Source organism: Pantherophis guttatus, chromosome 2 (genome assembly GCF_059756535.1).
Source record: "Pantherophis guttatus breed Tessera chromosome 2, ASM5975653v1, whole genome shotgun sequence".
Lineage (NCBI taxonomy): Eukaryota > Metazoa > Chordata > Lepidosauria > Squamata > Colubridae > Pantherophis > Pantherophis guttatus.
In genome coordinates, this window is record NC_142064.1 from 128,860,273 (window position 1) to 128,876,117 (window position 15,845).

The window sequence follows — 15,845 nt, forward strand, 5'->3', positions numbered from 1 at the left end:
GATGGAAAGGGGTCATCTGAGGAGCCAGGGCAAGTAGTCTCCAAGGAGACACATGGAGGAAAAACCCTCACCCTAAAATTCCAGAAGAATGAATGCAAATTTCTCCAAAGCCATCAGCTCATCTGCCATAGACCTTCCTTAAACCATGGCATGTGGTTCAAAAATATGGGGCTTCTGAACCAGGGTCATCAGCCCATAAGCGCAGAAGGCAATCCAAGGATTACTCTAATTATAGTCTAAAACACGCTCTCCAAACTTGGCAACTTTAAGATTTGTGAACTTCAATTCCCAGAGTTCCTCAGCCAGCCATGCACATACACCTACCCTATTTGTACAGCTGCCCATCTGACATGACTGGGCGGCATATAGCATTTCAGTATTTGGTATCGTACTCTGAGTTGCTTTGCAAACACTTCTTATTGCTTGGGAAAATGAAAGTAAAAAAATAGGACAAAAACATGAGTGTGTGGTGGGGAGGGAATACTCCGAAACAGAACTGGTGGTATAGTTTACAGTTAAGAGCAGAGGGATTTTGATTCCGATCTCTACTCAGCCAAAAAGCCTCCCTGGTTAATCTTGCAGCACTTATAATCTTTGAGCCGAACTTACTTCAGGGTTTGTTTTGAAGATAAAATGAGATGGGAGAGAACGTTCGCTCTAAGGCATAAGATGAAAATGTGATAAATAAGAACACTTAACAATTTTTATTTCAAATATTAAGAGCTCAGATAGAGTGTAGATTATAAAGGCTAATTGTCATATTGTAGAGCATATCTCTAGTACCATCTGCCTCTTTTTTTAATTTTTAATGAAATGTATCCCTCAACGGTTGCCAATTGCTTTGGAAGTAGGATCAGAGTTGCTGTATACCTAACAGGGAGTAGAGAAACATATTTATATTTGTCATGCATGGCCTTTGGCTTTAAAGAGTTAATCTTTTCCAACACATATCCTGCAAATGCCTTGGACTACAACTCTGGCTGTCTTCAGATGGCACAACTAGCTATGCCGATTAGAGACGGTGGATGTTATAGCTAACCTGTTTTAGCAGCAACAGGCTAGGCAATTATTTTAGGAAATCTGATTCTGTTAAGAGTGTTACAAACGAGCTCCCTCTGCTGGAATTCAGAAGCATTGCTGGTTATTGCCGTGCATCAAATGAAATGCAGATGATTTCTTAGGCAATGGAAATTCAGTGGTTCTATTTGGAGATTAATAAAGCGCATAAATCTTTACAGAAGCCCGGCAACACCAGCAAAGGCAAACTGGGCAGTACGTTATTGTGCCAGCATGCAGCACAAGGTTGCCACCCAAGTTTTGCTAAACATGTAAAACTTAAAATTTGTGACTCTTATGAGACTGGATTGAGCAAAGAGCAAGCTTAAATGCATACAGATAGTCCTTGATTTACAAAAGTTCATTTAATGACCATTCAAACTCACAAGAACACTGAAAAAAGTGACTTATGACCATTTTCACACTTAAGACCATTGCGGCATCTCCATGGTCACCTGATCAAAATTCAGACACTTGGCAATTGACTCATTTTTATGACGGTTGCAGTGTCCCTGGGTCATCTGATCACCTTTTGCAACCCTCTCACAAGCAAAGTCAATGGGGAAGCCAGATTCACTTAACAACCATGTTATTAACTTAACAACTGCATTGATTCACTTCACTGTGGCAAGAAAGGTCATAAAATGAGGCAAAATTCACTTAACAAATGGCTCACTTAGCAACATAAATCTTGGACTCACTTGTGGTCGTAAGTCAAGGGCTACCTGTATTAATAGCAAAGAAGATTTCTGTGACATCAGAAGCCTCCCCAAATGATTGCTGTAATCCTTCTCCAATCCTTACTTCCCTAAGAATAAAGGTGCTTCTGAATGAGGATTTTACAATGGAATCATTCCTGATTCACTCACAGAATGTTACAGAGGGCAAAATCCAGATGGTTTTGCCTTCCATTTGGAACACTTCTGTATTTATCCCCTACTTCTTCCTTTTAAACCTTACTATGGAACTGCTGTCCACCTGGTAGTTATTTAAATGAGCTTCAAGCCTGAATAAGGATTTGAATCTAAGAGCCCAAGTTCCCAGTCTGACTTCCTAACCATCACACCACAATGTCTTTCTCTCCCTGACAATGGTAGCCTTTCAGACAGACAGATGCTCGTTGGGTTGATCTTGAGATGATTGCAGAATAAATAAAAAATAAGCTTACAAATGTTTCTTCACATAAATGCTTTTGCCCTACACACGTCTAATAACCAACTGTCTCTCTTGCAGATCTGGATTCTTCAACAAAAGCAGTGCCAATTTTCATCCCACCTTGCCAGATGTTCCTTTGACTGTGTTCAGCCTCTGACAAACTATGTTCAATCCGATGAACCCACCGGTTAACAGCTACATGGAACACTGCTACCTTCGGCCTCTCCATGGGCAAGGTCAACCTAGTGCCATGGTAGAAGGTCAGTGCGACTGAAAGAGCCTCAAAGAGTTCCTACAACATCCTATTTAAGAGGGATTTCCAGATTTCTTAAGGCCTGGTATTTAGCAGGTTCTGACCAGTTCTGGAGAACCGGTAGCGGAAATTTTGAGTAGTTCTGAGAACCGGTAAATACCACCTCTGAGTGGCCCCACCCCCATCTATTCTCTGCCTCCCGAGTCCCAGCTGATCAAGAGGAAATGGAGATTTTGGAGTAACCTTCCCCTGGAGTGAAGAGGGAATGGAGATTTTACAGTATCCTTCCCCTGGAGTGGGGTGGGAATGGAGATTTTAGTATCCTTCCCCTGCCACGTCCACCAAGCCACGCCCACCAAGCCATCCCATACCCACCAAGCCACACCCACAGAACCGGTAGTAAAAAAATTTGAATCCCACTACTGGGTTCTTTCCATGTCAGTTTGTCTAAGAGTCTAGGCAAGCTTGCGGTGGAAACCTTTTGTTGTGCGGTTCACTTCACGTTGGATGCTAACCAAATTGATGAGTCTTCCTTAATGCTGAATGAGTCTAAAGTAGTGTCCCAGCATATACCAGATATATCTCATAGAGTATAGCCTGACAAGGAAGAATTTATATTAGAGGTAATCTAGATCTTGGTGACGGTAATGTTATGGCAGAGGAAAGAGATTGCAAGAGTTCGTTTGCGTCATAGTTAGAAGCAAGTACAAAAGACCCCATCATAATTTTTGTCTTTAGCAGGAGAATGTTATTGCTCATGCAAGACAGAATGTCATCCTACACACAAGGAAGAGATATCAAAAGTAGAAAAAAAATATTTTAGGAAAATAAACCTCAGAGGTCATTCCTCTATTCTCACCTCTATACCAAAAACAGTTTAGTGAGGAAAGGAAGATGGGGGGGGGGAGTAGGGAAATATAGAACTGGTGAAATAAAATGAAATGGAACAAAATTGTATTCTACAATGCAACCATTTGTGGTACATCTGGCTTGCTAATTATAATAGCCAAATGGGATTGCTGTGTTCAGAACTAGTGGGAAAAGCCAATTTTATGCCTCATTTGTAAATTCCCAGATGTATTTATCCAACTACTGATGGAAATAGATTGTCAAACTAAGTGGTCTTTGGTTTTAACTAGCAGGTCATTTCTATGATGTCTCAATTTCCATGTTTCTGTCTACTTGTCTCACCCTTCTATCTCTTTCCCTCCATATCTACGGCTTGCTTTGTTTTGCCTCCCCTTCACAGGCATCAGTGATTTACCATACTATCACCAAACTAACTCAGTGGGGAATCACCACACCTACGGATTGGTACCTGGAGGTGAACATCCTTCTCATACTGATGGTAAGGGTTTTTTTAGGGGGACTGTGGGAAAATGGGAATCTTTAGCGGACATAGATTATGAAATGATCAGCCAAGGATATATCCTCTTCCTCTCCCCAACAATAATGATTTTATCTAAGGCACCCCTTTCAGTTCACTCCATTTAATTTCCATATTGATGTGGGAGGTGAATTTCCTAGCAGATGAACCAGGGGTGAAATCTAGCAGGTTCTGACAGGTTCTGGAAAACCGCTGGCAGAAATGTTGAGTAGTTCAGAAGACCGGCAAATGCCACCTCTGCCTGGCCCCAGAGTGAGGTGGGAATGGAGATTTTGCAATATCCTTCCCCCAGGAGTGGGGAGGGAATGGGAATTTTGCAGTATCCTTCCCATGGAGTGGGGTGGGAATGGAAATTTTGCAGTATCCTTCTCCTGCCATGCCACCAAGCCATGCCATGTCCAAGCCACGCCCACAGAACCAGTAGTAAAAAAAATTGGATTTCAACAATTAAATGAACTGCTACTTCCTTGGTCTCTACCGCTTCTGGGATGCCTCTGAAATGCCCTACTTAATTCCTCTTCGAATAATTTTCTGTAGCCATATTGGAAAAGAAGAGTCTTAACTGCCTGAGAAATCATTTGGGTAACAAGGATGTGAATTGTTCCACGTGACAAATTAGACAATTAGTGGTTTTTGGATTTTTTTTTTCACATTTCCCCCCTGATTTTTCTTTTTCTTTATGAATTATTTTGATGGCAAAAGCATGTAGTATTGTAATTACTTTAAAATGAGCCGGTGAAATAAACAATCATGTTAGCGAACTAAAGTAAACCGTGAATCATAATAATTGTGAAAAAATAGACAGACAAAATAGACAGATGATAGATAGATGATAGCTAGATAGATGATAGCTAGATAGATGATAGCTAGATAGCTAGATAGATAGGCAGGCAGGCAGGCAGGCAGGCAGACAGACAGACAGACATTTTAATATCCAAAATTTTATTGAAGAATTCTTGGAACCATCTTGACAGATCTTATTGTGCATATATGTAAAATAAATTATATATTTATTTCCTTGTGAGAAATCCATCAATTAGCAGCTCAAGGCCCTTAATAAATAAAATCCTTGTGGTATAATTTTATTTTATTTAATCAATTTATTTATATAGATTTAAAAGTAAATACAATTATAGAATCAGTACAAAAGATAAGCCCTGTGGAGGTTTCTAAATTTAGGAATGTCAGTCTTTCAAAATTAATTTCTAAAAAGAATGGAAAAATAACCTTCTCTTTATTTAGAAAGCCTGCTGTGTAAATATTGCAGTGAGAGAATTCCATCTGGTTATGGCTCAATAGAAACTAAGCCATATGCTTTATGCTGCTCCCTAAATAAAGACAGATCCTAGGCAAACTTTCATTTATCCAAACTTGAAGAAATTTCCAGGCAGGGAGTGTGATTTTTCGTTACTGTTATTTCTTTTGGACTCCCAGGTTGCCCAGTTTTGTGCTACAATCTGTACTATACGTTGCACTATCAATTAAGTTTGGATATTCCTTTCATCATCATTCTTTACAATGCTATTTTTAGTATTGTTTTATTATATATGTTCTTACTTATTTTTAGATCCTATGATACTCATTGTTTTTCTGCTGCATACTTAGATGCATGTAACAGTTCTACTATTAGCTATTTTACCATACCTGACCCTATGACTGTGATAAATTGATTTCATTAAACTCAACCAGTCACCCTTCAGGTTTTGGACCAGAGGTAAGATGTAACCCAAGAATTAAGAAGTTCTATCTCAGAATGCCTCAAAATGCTTTGGAAACTGAAGTCGAGAACAGAGACTTTCTAAATGCTACAGCTTCTATCAGCCACTGCCAATGATGGCACATCCAAAGGGCTTTAGGTTTCCCATCCCATCTCAGGAAACTAGACAGATGAAGAAATGAATTTTCATATTTATCCACGTTTTTCTTATTTGTTTGTCAGCTTTATATCTTGCCTTTCTTTCAGGAGCTCAAGGAAACATACAGGTAGTCCTCCACTTACAACCATTTGTTTAGTGACCATTCAAAGTTACAACAGCACTGCAAAAGTGACTTATGACCAGTTTTCACACTTACGTCCGTTGCATCATTCCCATTGTCACATAATCAAAAATCAGATGCTTGACACTAGACATGTCCCAGGATCATGTGATTGCCACTTGTAACCTCCCCAGCTGGCTTCTGACAAACAAAGTCAATGGGGAGGGGGGGGAAGGAGAGCCAGATTCACTTAATGACTGCATGATTCACTTAACAACTTAACAATTATGGCAAAATGGTCATAAAATGAGCTACGACTCACTTGACTGTGTTGCTAAGCAACATAAATTTGGGGCTCCATTGTGGACATAAGTCAAGGATGACTTTTCTGCCCCTTCTCATTTTCCCCTCCAAGGGAATTCTTGTTGGTAGGTTGGGCTGAGAGAGAGAAACGCAAAGTTCCTCAGTGAGCTTCCATGGCTGAAGATAAGCTTGAACATAGATCTCTTTAGTTCTACACCAGCCCTTTAACAGAGCTGGGATTCAGCCAGTTCAGGCTGGTTCAGGCGAACCGGTAGTTAAATTGCTGGCTGGCCCCTCCCAGCCCCTTCCAGGAGTCCCCATGCGCCCCATTTTGGCTCCCTGGTAAGTGCAGGGAGGCCTCCTAGGCCCAAAACGGGACATGGGGGGGTGGCGTCTCCCCCTTGCCCTGTTTTCACTCCCATGAGGCTTCAGGGAAGCCTACTAGGCCCAAACTATGGCCAGCTTTTCCTCCCAGGGGAGTGCAGGAAGCCGAGTGCTGCCTGACACACCCCCTGGCCACGCCCACCCAGCCGGTCGTTAGGGCAGAGAACCGGTTGTTAAATTATTTGAATCCCACCATTGCCCTTTAACCACTGCATCACATTGCTTTCACCATGATCTAAGTCCTGGGATCCGAATCTCTCTTCCCAAATAGAATCAATTCTTCTTTCATGGCAAAATTATATCCCTGGGATCTAGTTCATGCTTAGCAGGCTGAAGATCGCAGGGCCAATCCTTGCCATTTCCAATAAAGATTAGAAGAGAATCCTGCTTGAAACTAGAGGCAAAACATTGCCAATTCATACTAACAGTCCTGGGGCTGTTTGTCTCATTGGAGTTTCCTTTGTTCTTCCTGTGTTTCCCCAGGTAGTCGTTTTTCTACACCCCGGAGCACAGCAAAGCTGACCAAAAAGCGGGCCCTGTCCATCTCGCCACTCTCAGATGCCAGCATTGATCTGCAAACTGTCATCCGCACCTCTCCCAATTCTCTGGTGGCTTACATCAACTCTCGCTGTGCTTCAGCTGGGGGCTCCTATGGGCACCTCTCCATCGGTGCTGTCAGGTAGAGACATGTTATTCAGGTAGACAGCCTTCAGAGACTGCAACACCAATTGCTGACTAGCATAGGAAGTTGAAGCCCTCTTAGTTTAAAATAGATTCATTTATTTATTTAGAAAATTTATGTTGCCGCCTATGTTGCACATGGCGAATCAAGTCAGTTTACAAGGATATGAAAACGCCATATAAAAGAAATAAAAATAATAAAAATAAAAATAAATAATAATAACAACAACCACCCCCGGCAACAGCACACATTCATACTAGCCATGTAATGGGCTCCATCCCACTCTGGGTTTCCCCGGCCCGCTGGCAAAACCACGACTTCAGGGCCTTCTGAAAGAGTGTTAGAGTGGTGCCCAATCTAATCTCCAGAGGAATGATGTTCCAGAGAGAGGGGGCCACCACAGAAAAGGCCCTTCTTCTGGGTCCCTTAGGGACTTACACTTACTATGCAGAACGATTCACATCTTCCCAAAGTGACACCAACTAGGTGCCTTACTAAAGTCACTCTGTAACAGAACCAAGCCAAGATTGATCATTTGGCCTTTGTTGAAAACTCCATCCCAAAACTCTTAACATGGGACATCCACAGAAATGGATAGGCAGATACGACTGACCAAGGTCATCTTAGTATTTTACCCCTCAATTTTCCAACCCTTTAGATTGGACTGAATTCTTTGTTGATTTTAAAAAAATCTAATCCATGTTTTCAAAACGCTAGCTATGAGGGGGAAAAGTCTGTTTACAGAGTCAGCCTATTGCCCCCAACAATCTGGGTCCTCATTTGACCAGCCTCAGAAGGATGGAAGACTGAGTCAACCTTGAGCCAGTCAGGATCGAACTGCTGGCGGTGGGCAGAGATAGCCTGCAATATTGCAATCTAACTATTGTGCCACCACAGCGCAGAGTCCATGAAGTTACTTTTTTTTTCCCCCACCACACAGTCACCCTTTTAGTTGCACTGCCGTGAAAGACGCAACCCTTGTTACGCTTGTAAAACTTGGCAAATGAATTCTTCTGAGGCAAGTGCTTATGCTTTTTCTCATCCCCACAGCCCTTCACTTGGGTTCCAGAAACCTCAAGGCATGTCCTTTGGCCACAACCCCACAACAGTTCCCTGTGGGCCTCATGAACACGTGACTAGCCGGCCGGGGATGATGCACCATATGCCACCCCCTCGTGGGATGCTGAAGCACTGCCAGGTAAGAGGGTGCCCACCCAGCCCTTCGAGACCTGTCACCCTAAAACAGGCAGATATTTTATGCCTCGAAGATAGCAACTTCTAACTTGTTATGCAGAACATCGGGACCTGCAGAAAAGAGACAGAGGAGAGAAAAACCTGCCATTACCAATATTTAAAACTCCTAGGGGTGCCCTATCACACTTAGAAAGATCTGTTGAACGAGTTTGGGAGAGGAAGATGGGGGGGCTGTGGAGACTAAGGGGACAGTGTTTGAGGCTGGGGCTATAGTTGGAGGGGGTGCCATCACCTGGAGCTCTCGCCGTCTCTCTCCCACAGCTGAAGTCAGAGTCCAGCCTGGGCAGCCCGCTGGATGCCCTGAGCACCAAGTGCCTGGAGGAGTGCTCGGAGGGTGACATTTCCAGCCCTGCCTCTACGGGGACACAGGTAACAGCAGGCCTCAGCAATGTGCTCACAGGCCCACAGATGCACCCCCTCTCCCCACCCATAGCCTGGGGACCGGCTCACGGGGTTGAAAAGGAGGAAGAGAATGAACAGGATGTCAGACCATTCTCTCTCAGAGGCAGTGTTACACAACCATGTTGGTGTGATTTTCTTTTCCCCCCCTGAACATCCATAGCTCACAGGTGGTTAGATTAATCACAGTAGGGTTATTATACACCAGTGGTGGCTAACCTTTTTGTCGTTGTGTGCCAAAAGCATGCACGCACATTAGCGTTCGCGTACATGCACACCCATAATGCAATGAGAGCATGATACCCCCGCGTGCTCCCCCCCACACGGATGCATGCCAACCCCCCCATGTGCACCATGCGCATGCGTGTGGGTCCCACCACGCTCCAACCTCGCAGGCGTGTGCCCCTTCGTGCATCCCACACCCGTAAACCCCACAGTCCCCTGCCCCTTGTGCATGCACGCACGACCCCCCTCCCCCCATGGATGCTCATGTGCCTCCCATATGCATCTTGTGCATGCGCGGCAGAGATCTGAAAACTAGCTGGCCGGCAGGAGGTGCACACACATGCGTGGTAGAGCAGAGCTGGGTCGATGGTTTGGGTGCCTGCAGAGAGGGCTCTGTGTGCCACCTGTGGCACGTTTGCCATAGGTTCGCCATAACGGTTATACACCATCGCTACTTTTACCTGTTTAATGATGGAGAGCCACTTTGGACATGAGAAAAGTCTACCTGTGGATCAAAACTGTGCACAGCCTTCTTTATAGGAAGGTTGGAGAGATTTCTTATGTTGGGATTCTTTCATGTGACAAAAAAAAAAATCAGAAATATTACAGATAAAAAACATATTGTGTGAAGGAGAGCAACAGTTCTACATGTGCAGCTTATCCATAGGAAGTGCCCCATAGGAGAAAAATCCCACCATGAGTATCCGGAAGGGCTTGAGTAGTTGGTTGGCACCTGCTCCGGCTGAAACATCTGTATCAGGGGTGCAGTTACCCCGAGAGACAGCCAGTAGAAGACATTCTACAGTGACTGTTACTATACTGTTATTTAGGACTGCAGTTAAATCAGCAGTGGTATGGCGAGAGATCAGTTCCTTAATCCAACCGTGAAAGAAACCTACCCCTGCAAATAAGTTATGTTTTCACTCCATTTATTCATTCATTGTGCTCACTGGCACCTCCTTAAATCAAACATATCTTTTCCTGGGGTCACGTGACGCTGAGACACAAGCCCGAGATTCGGCTTCTTTAAGAACTTGCTGTCAAGGGTAACAGGCATGCCGACACAGGTTTCAGATTGCCTTCTTCTCTCGAAATCCAGAGCTCTGGACAGCCCTGTGAAATGCATTAGAAGCAATCTGATTCTGCCATTCAATAGGCAACGATCACCCAGGATCCTTACCTAGCCTCACTCCCTGGGATGCCCTGGACAGAATCAGAACCTTTTTACATACCGAACATGTGCTGAACTAGTAAATGATGGCTCCTCATTCTGCCCTCAAATCTTCACATCAGCCATGTTACATACAAATTAAATAAAATGAAATGAAAATGTGGTGGGTAAGAAGAGACCAAGATGACACTCAAGACCACGGAACCTTTGTTAGAGTGTAAAGTAGGGAGAACTATCTGTTCTCTTTTGGTGAATTGAAGTGAAAGAAAATTTCCAGTTGATTTTCCCAGAGTATCTTTGAATATGCATTTTATTTCCACCCCAGGACCCCTTACTAAGTGTTCTTGATCCACGAGATGAATTGGAGAAGGAAGACGGGAAGGTGGAAGCTGAAGCAGTTTATGAGACCAATTGCCACTGGGAAGGATGCACCAAAGAGTTTGACACTCAGGAACAGCTAGTGCATGTGAGTTGACAGGATAACAAGGGGGTCTTTAAATAAACTGGAAAAGCCCGTGTCCCAATATTCTACTTGAAATACATCTCAGAAAGAGGCCTATTTTATTTTTATATAGTTTTCTGGCAAGAGGGAAGGATGAGTATCAGTGCTTGGTACTCAACTGCTTTGAAACTCATCAAATTTGGTACTCAATGCATTTTGACAGGGATATTTTGTCACGATGCTCATCGTTCGTTTGTTACTCAACACACAAACTAGAACTTGTCGGTGTCAGCTGCCTTGTGACTCACTACATTATTCCTTATGGGGAAAATGTGTTTGGTACTCATTGTGCCTCCCAGAACCAATTGACAATACTGAGGTACCTCCGTATTAACAATCAGTAATAATAGAGAATTCTGTTGGCAATCCTGCCTTCGTATGACATCACTGCACATGGATTGGCATTCTTACAGTCCTGTGGTTGGCTGCAGATCTGTTGATTAACAGAATAATAGAATAACAGAGTCGGAAGGGCCCTTCGAGGACTTCTAGTCCAACTCCCTTCTCAAGCAGGAATCCCTATAGCATTAAATGGTTGTCCAATCACTTCTTAAAAACATCCAATGTTGGAGTACCCACAATTTCTGGTGGCAAGTTGTTGCACTGATTAATTGTTCTAAATGTAAGGAAATTTCTCCTTAGTCACAACGTATGGTTGTGACTACTGCAACATTCATTTGCCTGAGAAAGTGACACCAAAGTGAGTCTCCTGGGTCTGCTGCGTAAGTCTAGATGGCTTTAATAGGGGAATTATGATGAAGGCATTAAGCATATTCACAGAATTATAGTATGCTTAGTACACCAATTGATGTTTACGGTGTGAGTTGGCCCTGTGTTACGTTCCTCATCTCTATTCAAAGCTAAGAGATAGTTAAAGATCCTAAAAACCTTTCATATGTGTGAAAAATTGTCACTTCTTTCTAGCTGGTAAGAATATTTTTATTAATACATAAGATCCAGTGGTGGTATTCTGCCGGTTCTAACCGGTTCGGACGAAGCGGTAGCGGCGGCGGCGGTAGGCTCTACCCACCCGCCTGGACGTCATCACTTCCCATTTTTGACATTCTGCGCATGAGCAGAAAGTCTTGCGCATGCGCGGAGGTGCTTGTGCGGCGTAGCGAGCGTGCTCACATTTGCAAACCAGTAGCGAAGGTAAGTGAATACCGCCACTGATAAGATCACACAAGTTTGTCACGTCAGTGCTCTTTATTTCCATTAAGACTTACTGTACATGCAATATGCCATTTTTTCCTCACAACAGTTCTACAGAATAGGTTAGATTAAGAAATATTTTACTTTCCCGAGGAGCTTCATGGCTGAGCAGAACAACATTATCATTTTTTATCTTGTTTTATCATTTTCTTTTATTAATTACCTTCCCAATAGTTCTGTAAGCCATATGCCACAATGCAGCAAACAAGCCAAAAAGACAAAACAAAGAATATTGTAAAATATCCAGTACATTAACCCAGAAAGGGTTAATATACAGTATTATAGTAAAAGGGATACAAGAATCATACTGATATGTGTACTGAAATGTTGAATTACATGTGTGTAAAACAAAAGGGTTCCCCCCCCCAAATAATTTAATTTAATCTCCCTAGTTTGCAGTCCTACATACAATGGATGAACTCTAAAACAACTTCTCCTGTTCTCCTGAAGTCAGGAGAATTCTGAAATAGTCACTGCCCCTTAATTCTGGTCTCTGTGCTTCTTCTTCATCTCTAACATCGCAGCATATTAACAATGAGCATATCCATGGGGAAAAGAAGGAATTTGTGTGTCACTGGCACGACTGCTCACGGGAACAACGACCCTTCAAAGCTCAGTACATGCTGGTCGTCCACATGAGGCGCCATACGGGAGAAAAACCTCATAAATGCACAGTAAGTAGGACAAGCACAAACGGCTGGCATTTGAGCTAGCTGGCATACCTAAAAAGAGAAGCAGGGTTGTCTGAAGCATGGGTATTGCAAACAAGGCAAGGGAGGCAAGCAGCCGATGTGCATCATGCCGCTGTGACGCAAATGCCATCATCTTTGAATTTGCATCAGGCATCAGGATTGTAAGTACAGGCAGTCCTTGACTTACAGCCACAATTGAGCCACAATTGTTAAGTTGTGAGTTTTGCCCCCATTTTACCACCTTTCTTGCCTCGGTTGTTAAATGAAACACTGCAATTGGTAAGTTAGTAGCTCGGTTGTTAAGTGAATCTGGCTTCCCCATTGTCTTCGCTTGTCAGAAGGTCGCAAAAGGAGATCACATGACCTTGGGACACAGCAATGGTCATAAATATGAACCGGTTGCCAAGCATCTGAATTTTGATCACGTGATCGTGGGGATGCTGCAAAGATTGTAACTGTGAAAAACGGCCATAAGTCATTTTTTCAGTGCCGTTGTAACTTTGAATGGTCACTAAATTAACTGTTGTAAGTTGAGGACTACCTATACATAACTGGTAAGATTTCCATCATGACATCACTGCACGTGGGTTGGCATTCTTACAATCCTATGGTTGGCTGAAGATCCGCTGATTAATAGTATAACAAAGTTGGAAGGAGCCTTGGAGATCTTCTAGTCCAAGCGCCTACTCAAGCAGGAAGCCCTATAGCATTAAATGGTTGTCCAAACTCTTCTTAAAAACTTCCAGTGTTGGAGCATTCACAACTTCTAGAAGCAAATTGTTCCTCTGATTAATTGTTCTAACTGACAGGAAATTTCTCCTTAGTCCTAGGTTGCTTCTCTCCTTGATTAGTTTCCATCCTTGCTTCTTGTCCTGCCCTCAGGTGCTTTGGAGAATAGCTTGACTCCCTCTTCTTTGTGGCAGCCCCTTACATGTTGGAACACTGCTATCATGTCACCCCTAGTCCTTCTTTTCATTAAACTAGACATACCCAATCCCATTAGATTAGATTAGAGCATTTCCACATTATATTGTTTCTCCACTACAAACCTTCAACTCATGAACCTCGTTATCTTTTGCCTGCCTCGGAATACTAACATGAGCCAAATATTGCTTCCACCATCCAACCAAAGCAGAGTCCTAAAATGATAAGTCAGTCAGTGCCACTATCGCTAATCTATTGCAATTCCTTGAAGAAACAAAAATCCCCTACAAAAAAATAAACTGCAAACCCCAAGCCCACTCCACTCCAGTATTTTCAGTGCATGAAACATGTTTGGCCGTTATGCAAAAAACAAACAAAAACACCTCTCAGTTGTTAGGAAGGGCTGCTTTCCTTCCTATTAAGACATGATTCTTCCTGAGGAAGAGATCCCATTCAACGTTGTGATGCCAACATAACACCGTAATTTTGCAGCCAGGTGCTTTCCCCACTGACTGGAACCGTAACCGTAGGTGGCATTGAGGAATCTTTATCCATAGAGATGTGTGCAGGATAATAATCAGCTTCAACTGATAAAGTTGCCCATGAAATCTACCAGACACCTAGAATCGGGAGGCAGGTTAAGGCAAGAATTTCAGTACACGAGGAAATATTTTAACCTGGCTAAACCACAAACCGTAACTGGAACCGTAACCGTAGGTGGCATTGAGGAATCTTTATCCATAGAGATGTGTGCAGGATAATAATCAGCTTCAACTGATAAAGTTGCCCATGAAATCTACCAGACACCTAGAATCGGGAGGCAGGTTAAGGCAAGAATTTCAGTACACGAGGAAATATTTTAACCTGGCTAAACCACAAAGTGGGCTTTGAGGGAAATTCTACCATGCAGTGAACCTCTCTCCTTGCTTTTATTTTACAGTTTGAAGGCTGCAATAAGGCCTACTCCCGGCTGGAGAACCTCAAGACCCACTTGCGCTCCCATACTGGCGAGAAGCCTTACGTTTGTGAGCACGAAGGCTGCAATAAAGCTTTCTCTAACGCTTCTGACAGGGCCAAGCACCAAAACCGGACACATTCCAATGAGGTATGGACAACTGCTTGAGGTAAGCCTTGACTATAACGGCTGAGGTAGATGGACTCCCAAAAGGAGGCCCACAATTTGGTATTGGGTGTATATTACCTTGTCAAAAAAGGTTTTTATAAAAGGTAAAGAAGCATTCTCTGCCCCGAAGGTATCTGTACCCTAATGGCCTGTCTGTCTTCTGGCAGAAACCCTATGTCTGTAAGATCCCCGGCTGCACCAAACGCTACACCGATCCCAGCTCACTGCGGAAACATGTCAAGACAGTGCATGGGCCAGATGCTCACGTCACCAAGAAGCACCGTGGAGACACTGTACCCACCAGTCGGACTCTGGCTCTCCATGGTGACATGAAGCAGGAGAAAGATAGTGAGGTCAGGAAGGAAGAGGGGAAACTCATGGTACCTGATTCTAATTTGGTGAGCAGCACGGGGTGGAAATGGAGAGAAGGGTGGGAGAAGAGGACATTGGACTGTAAGGGGTGCTTGATGGGCAGGTTGGGCTGATACTGAGGTCGCATTTAGGGGCAGACTTTCTTGAATTCAGGGAACACACCAAAGGACAATTCCCACCCCATTGACTCTTAGTATGTATTGCACAGCAAAAGCAAAGATGTGTGAAATGTTCTTGAATGAACATCTCCACATATGGAAAGCAGATCTGGAGACAAGAAAGGGAAATCAAAGCGCTTTGTTCTCCACATCTGAACTGCGTATGCCCAGAAATTGGTACTGTATGTTTGCGTCATCCCAAACATCTTTTTTGTGTTAAATAAAAACACAGGTTAATCTTCATGGCTATAAAGGGAGAAGGGGCTTGAAAGCGTATGCCACCTTCAACAGCAAGAGAAATTTAAATCAGATTTCTTATAATCGGGGTGTAACAGCTGAGACTTGTTGCAATATAGCAAACGCCTACAGTTAATAGAAGCAGAATTTGTGGTGCAAAACCATCACACACACCCAAAGCTGCACAGTTCACCAATTTTAATTCTTCTATGTGCGGAACTCAAATTATTTTGCCTTGGAATTTTTAGTTAAATCTGTGGCAGTTTTAGGGCAACTATAAATCCTTGGGCATAAATGTGTGTCATGTCATCCTTGTCACAAGTGTACTTATCTCCAAAGAGAGGAGACAGAAAATTGGTTTTAAACTGCAGAATAAGAT

At 43.2% G+C, this 15,845-nt stretch overlaps 1 protein-coding gene across 8 annotated transcripts in view; it reads left to right on the top strand.

Moving 5' to 3' along the window:
* The window catches only part of GLI1 (GLI family zinc finger 1), a 142,549-nt gene that overhangs the window by 119,296 nt on the left and 7,408 nt on the right, over positions 1–15,845 (top strand). For 4 of the 8 annotated variants that reach the window (XM_034419237.3, XM_060688988.2, XM_087886693.1 and 1 more), the window contains 9 exons: positions 2,290–2,471; positions 3,714–3,812; positions 6,999–7,194; positions 8,248–8,395; positions 8,713–8,820; positions 10,572–10,712; positions 12,485–12,634; positions 14,517–14,681; positions 14,867–15,097. In XM_034419237.3, coding sequence (XP_034275128.2) covers positions 2,375–2,471; positions 3,714–3,812; positions 6,999–7,194; positions 8,248–8,395; positions 8,713–8,820; positions 10,572–10,712; positions 12,485–12,634; positions 14,517–14,681; positions 14,867–15,097 — 1,335 coding nt within the window. In that variant the 5' untranslated portion in view covers positions 2,290–2,374. The remainder of the gene's footprint in view (positions 1–2,289; positions 2,472–3,713; positions 3,813–6,998; positions 7,195–8,247; positions 8,396–8,712; positions 8,821–10,571; positions 10,713–12,484; positions 12,635–14,516; positions 14,682–14,866; positions 15,098–15,845) is intronic. The other 4 variants (XM_087886695.1, XM_034419238.3, XM_034419239.3 and 1 more) reach the window with 3 other exon arrangements.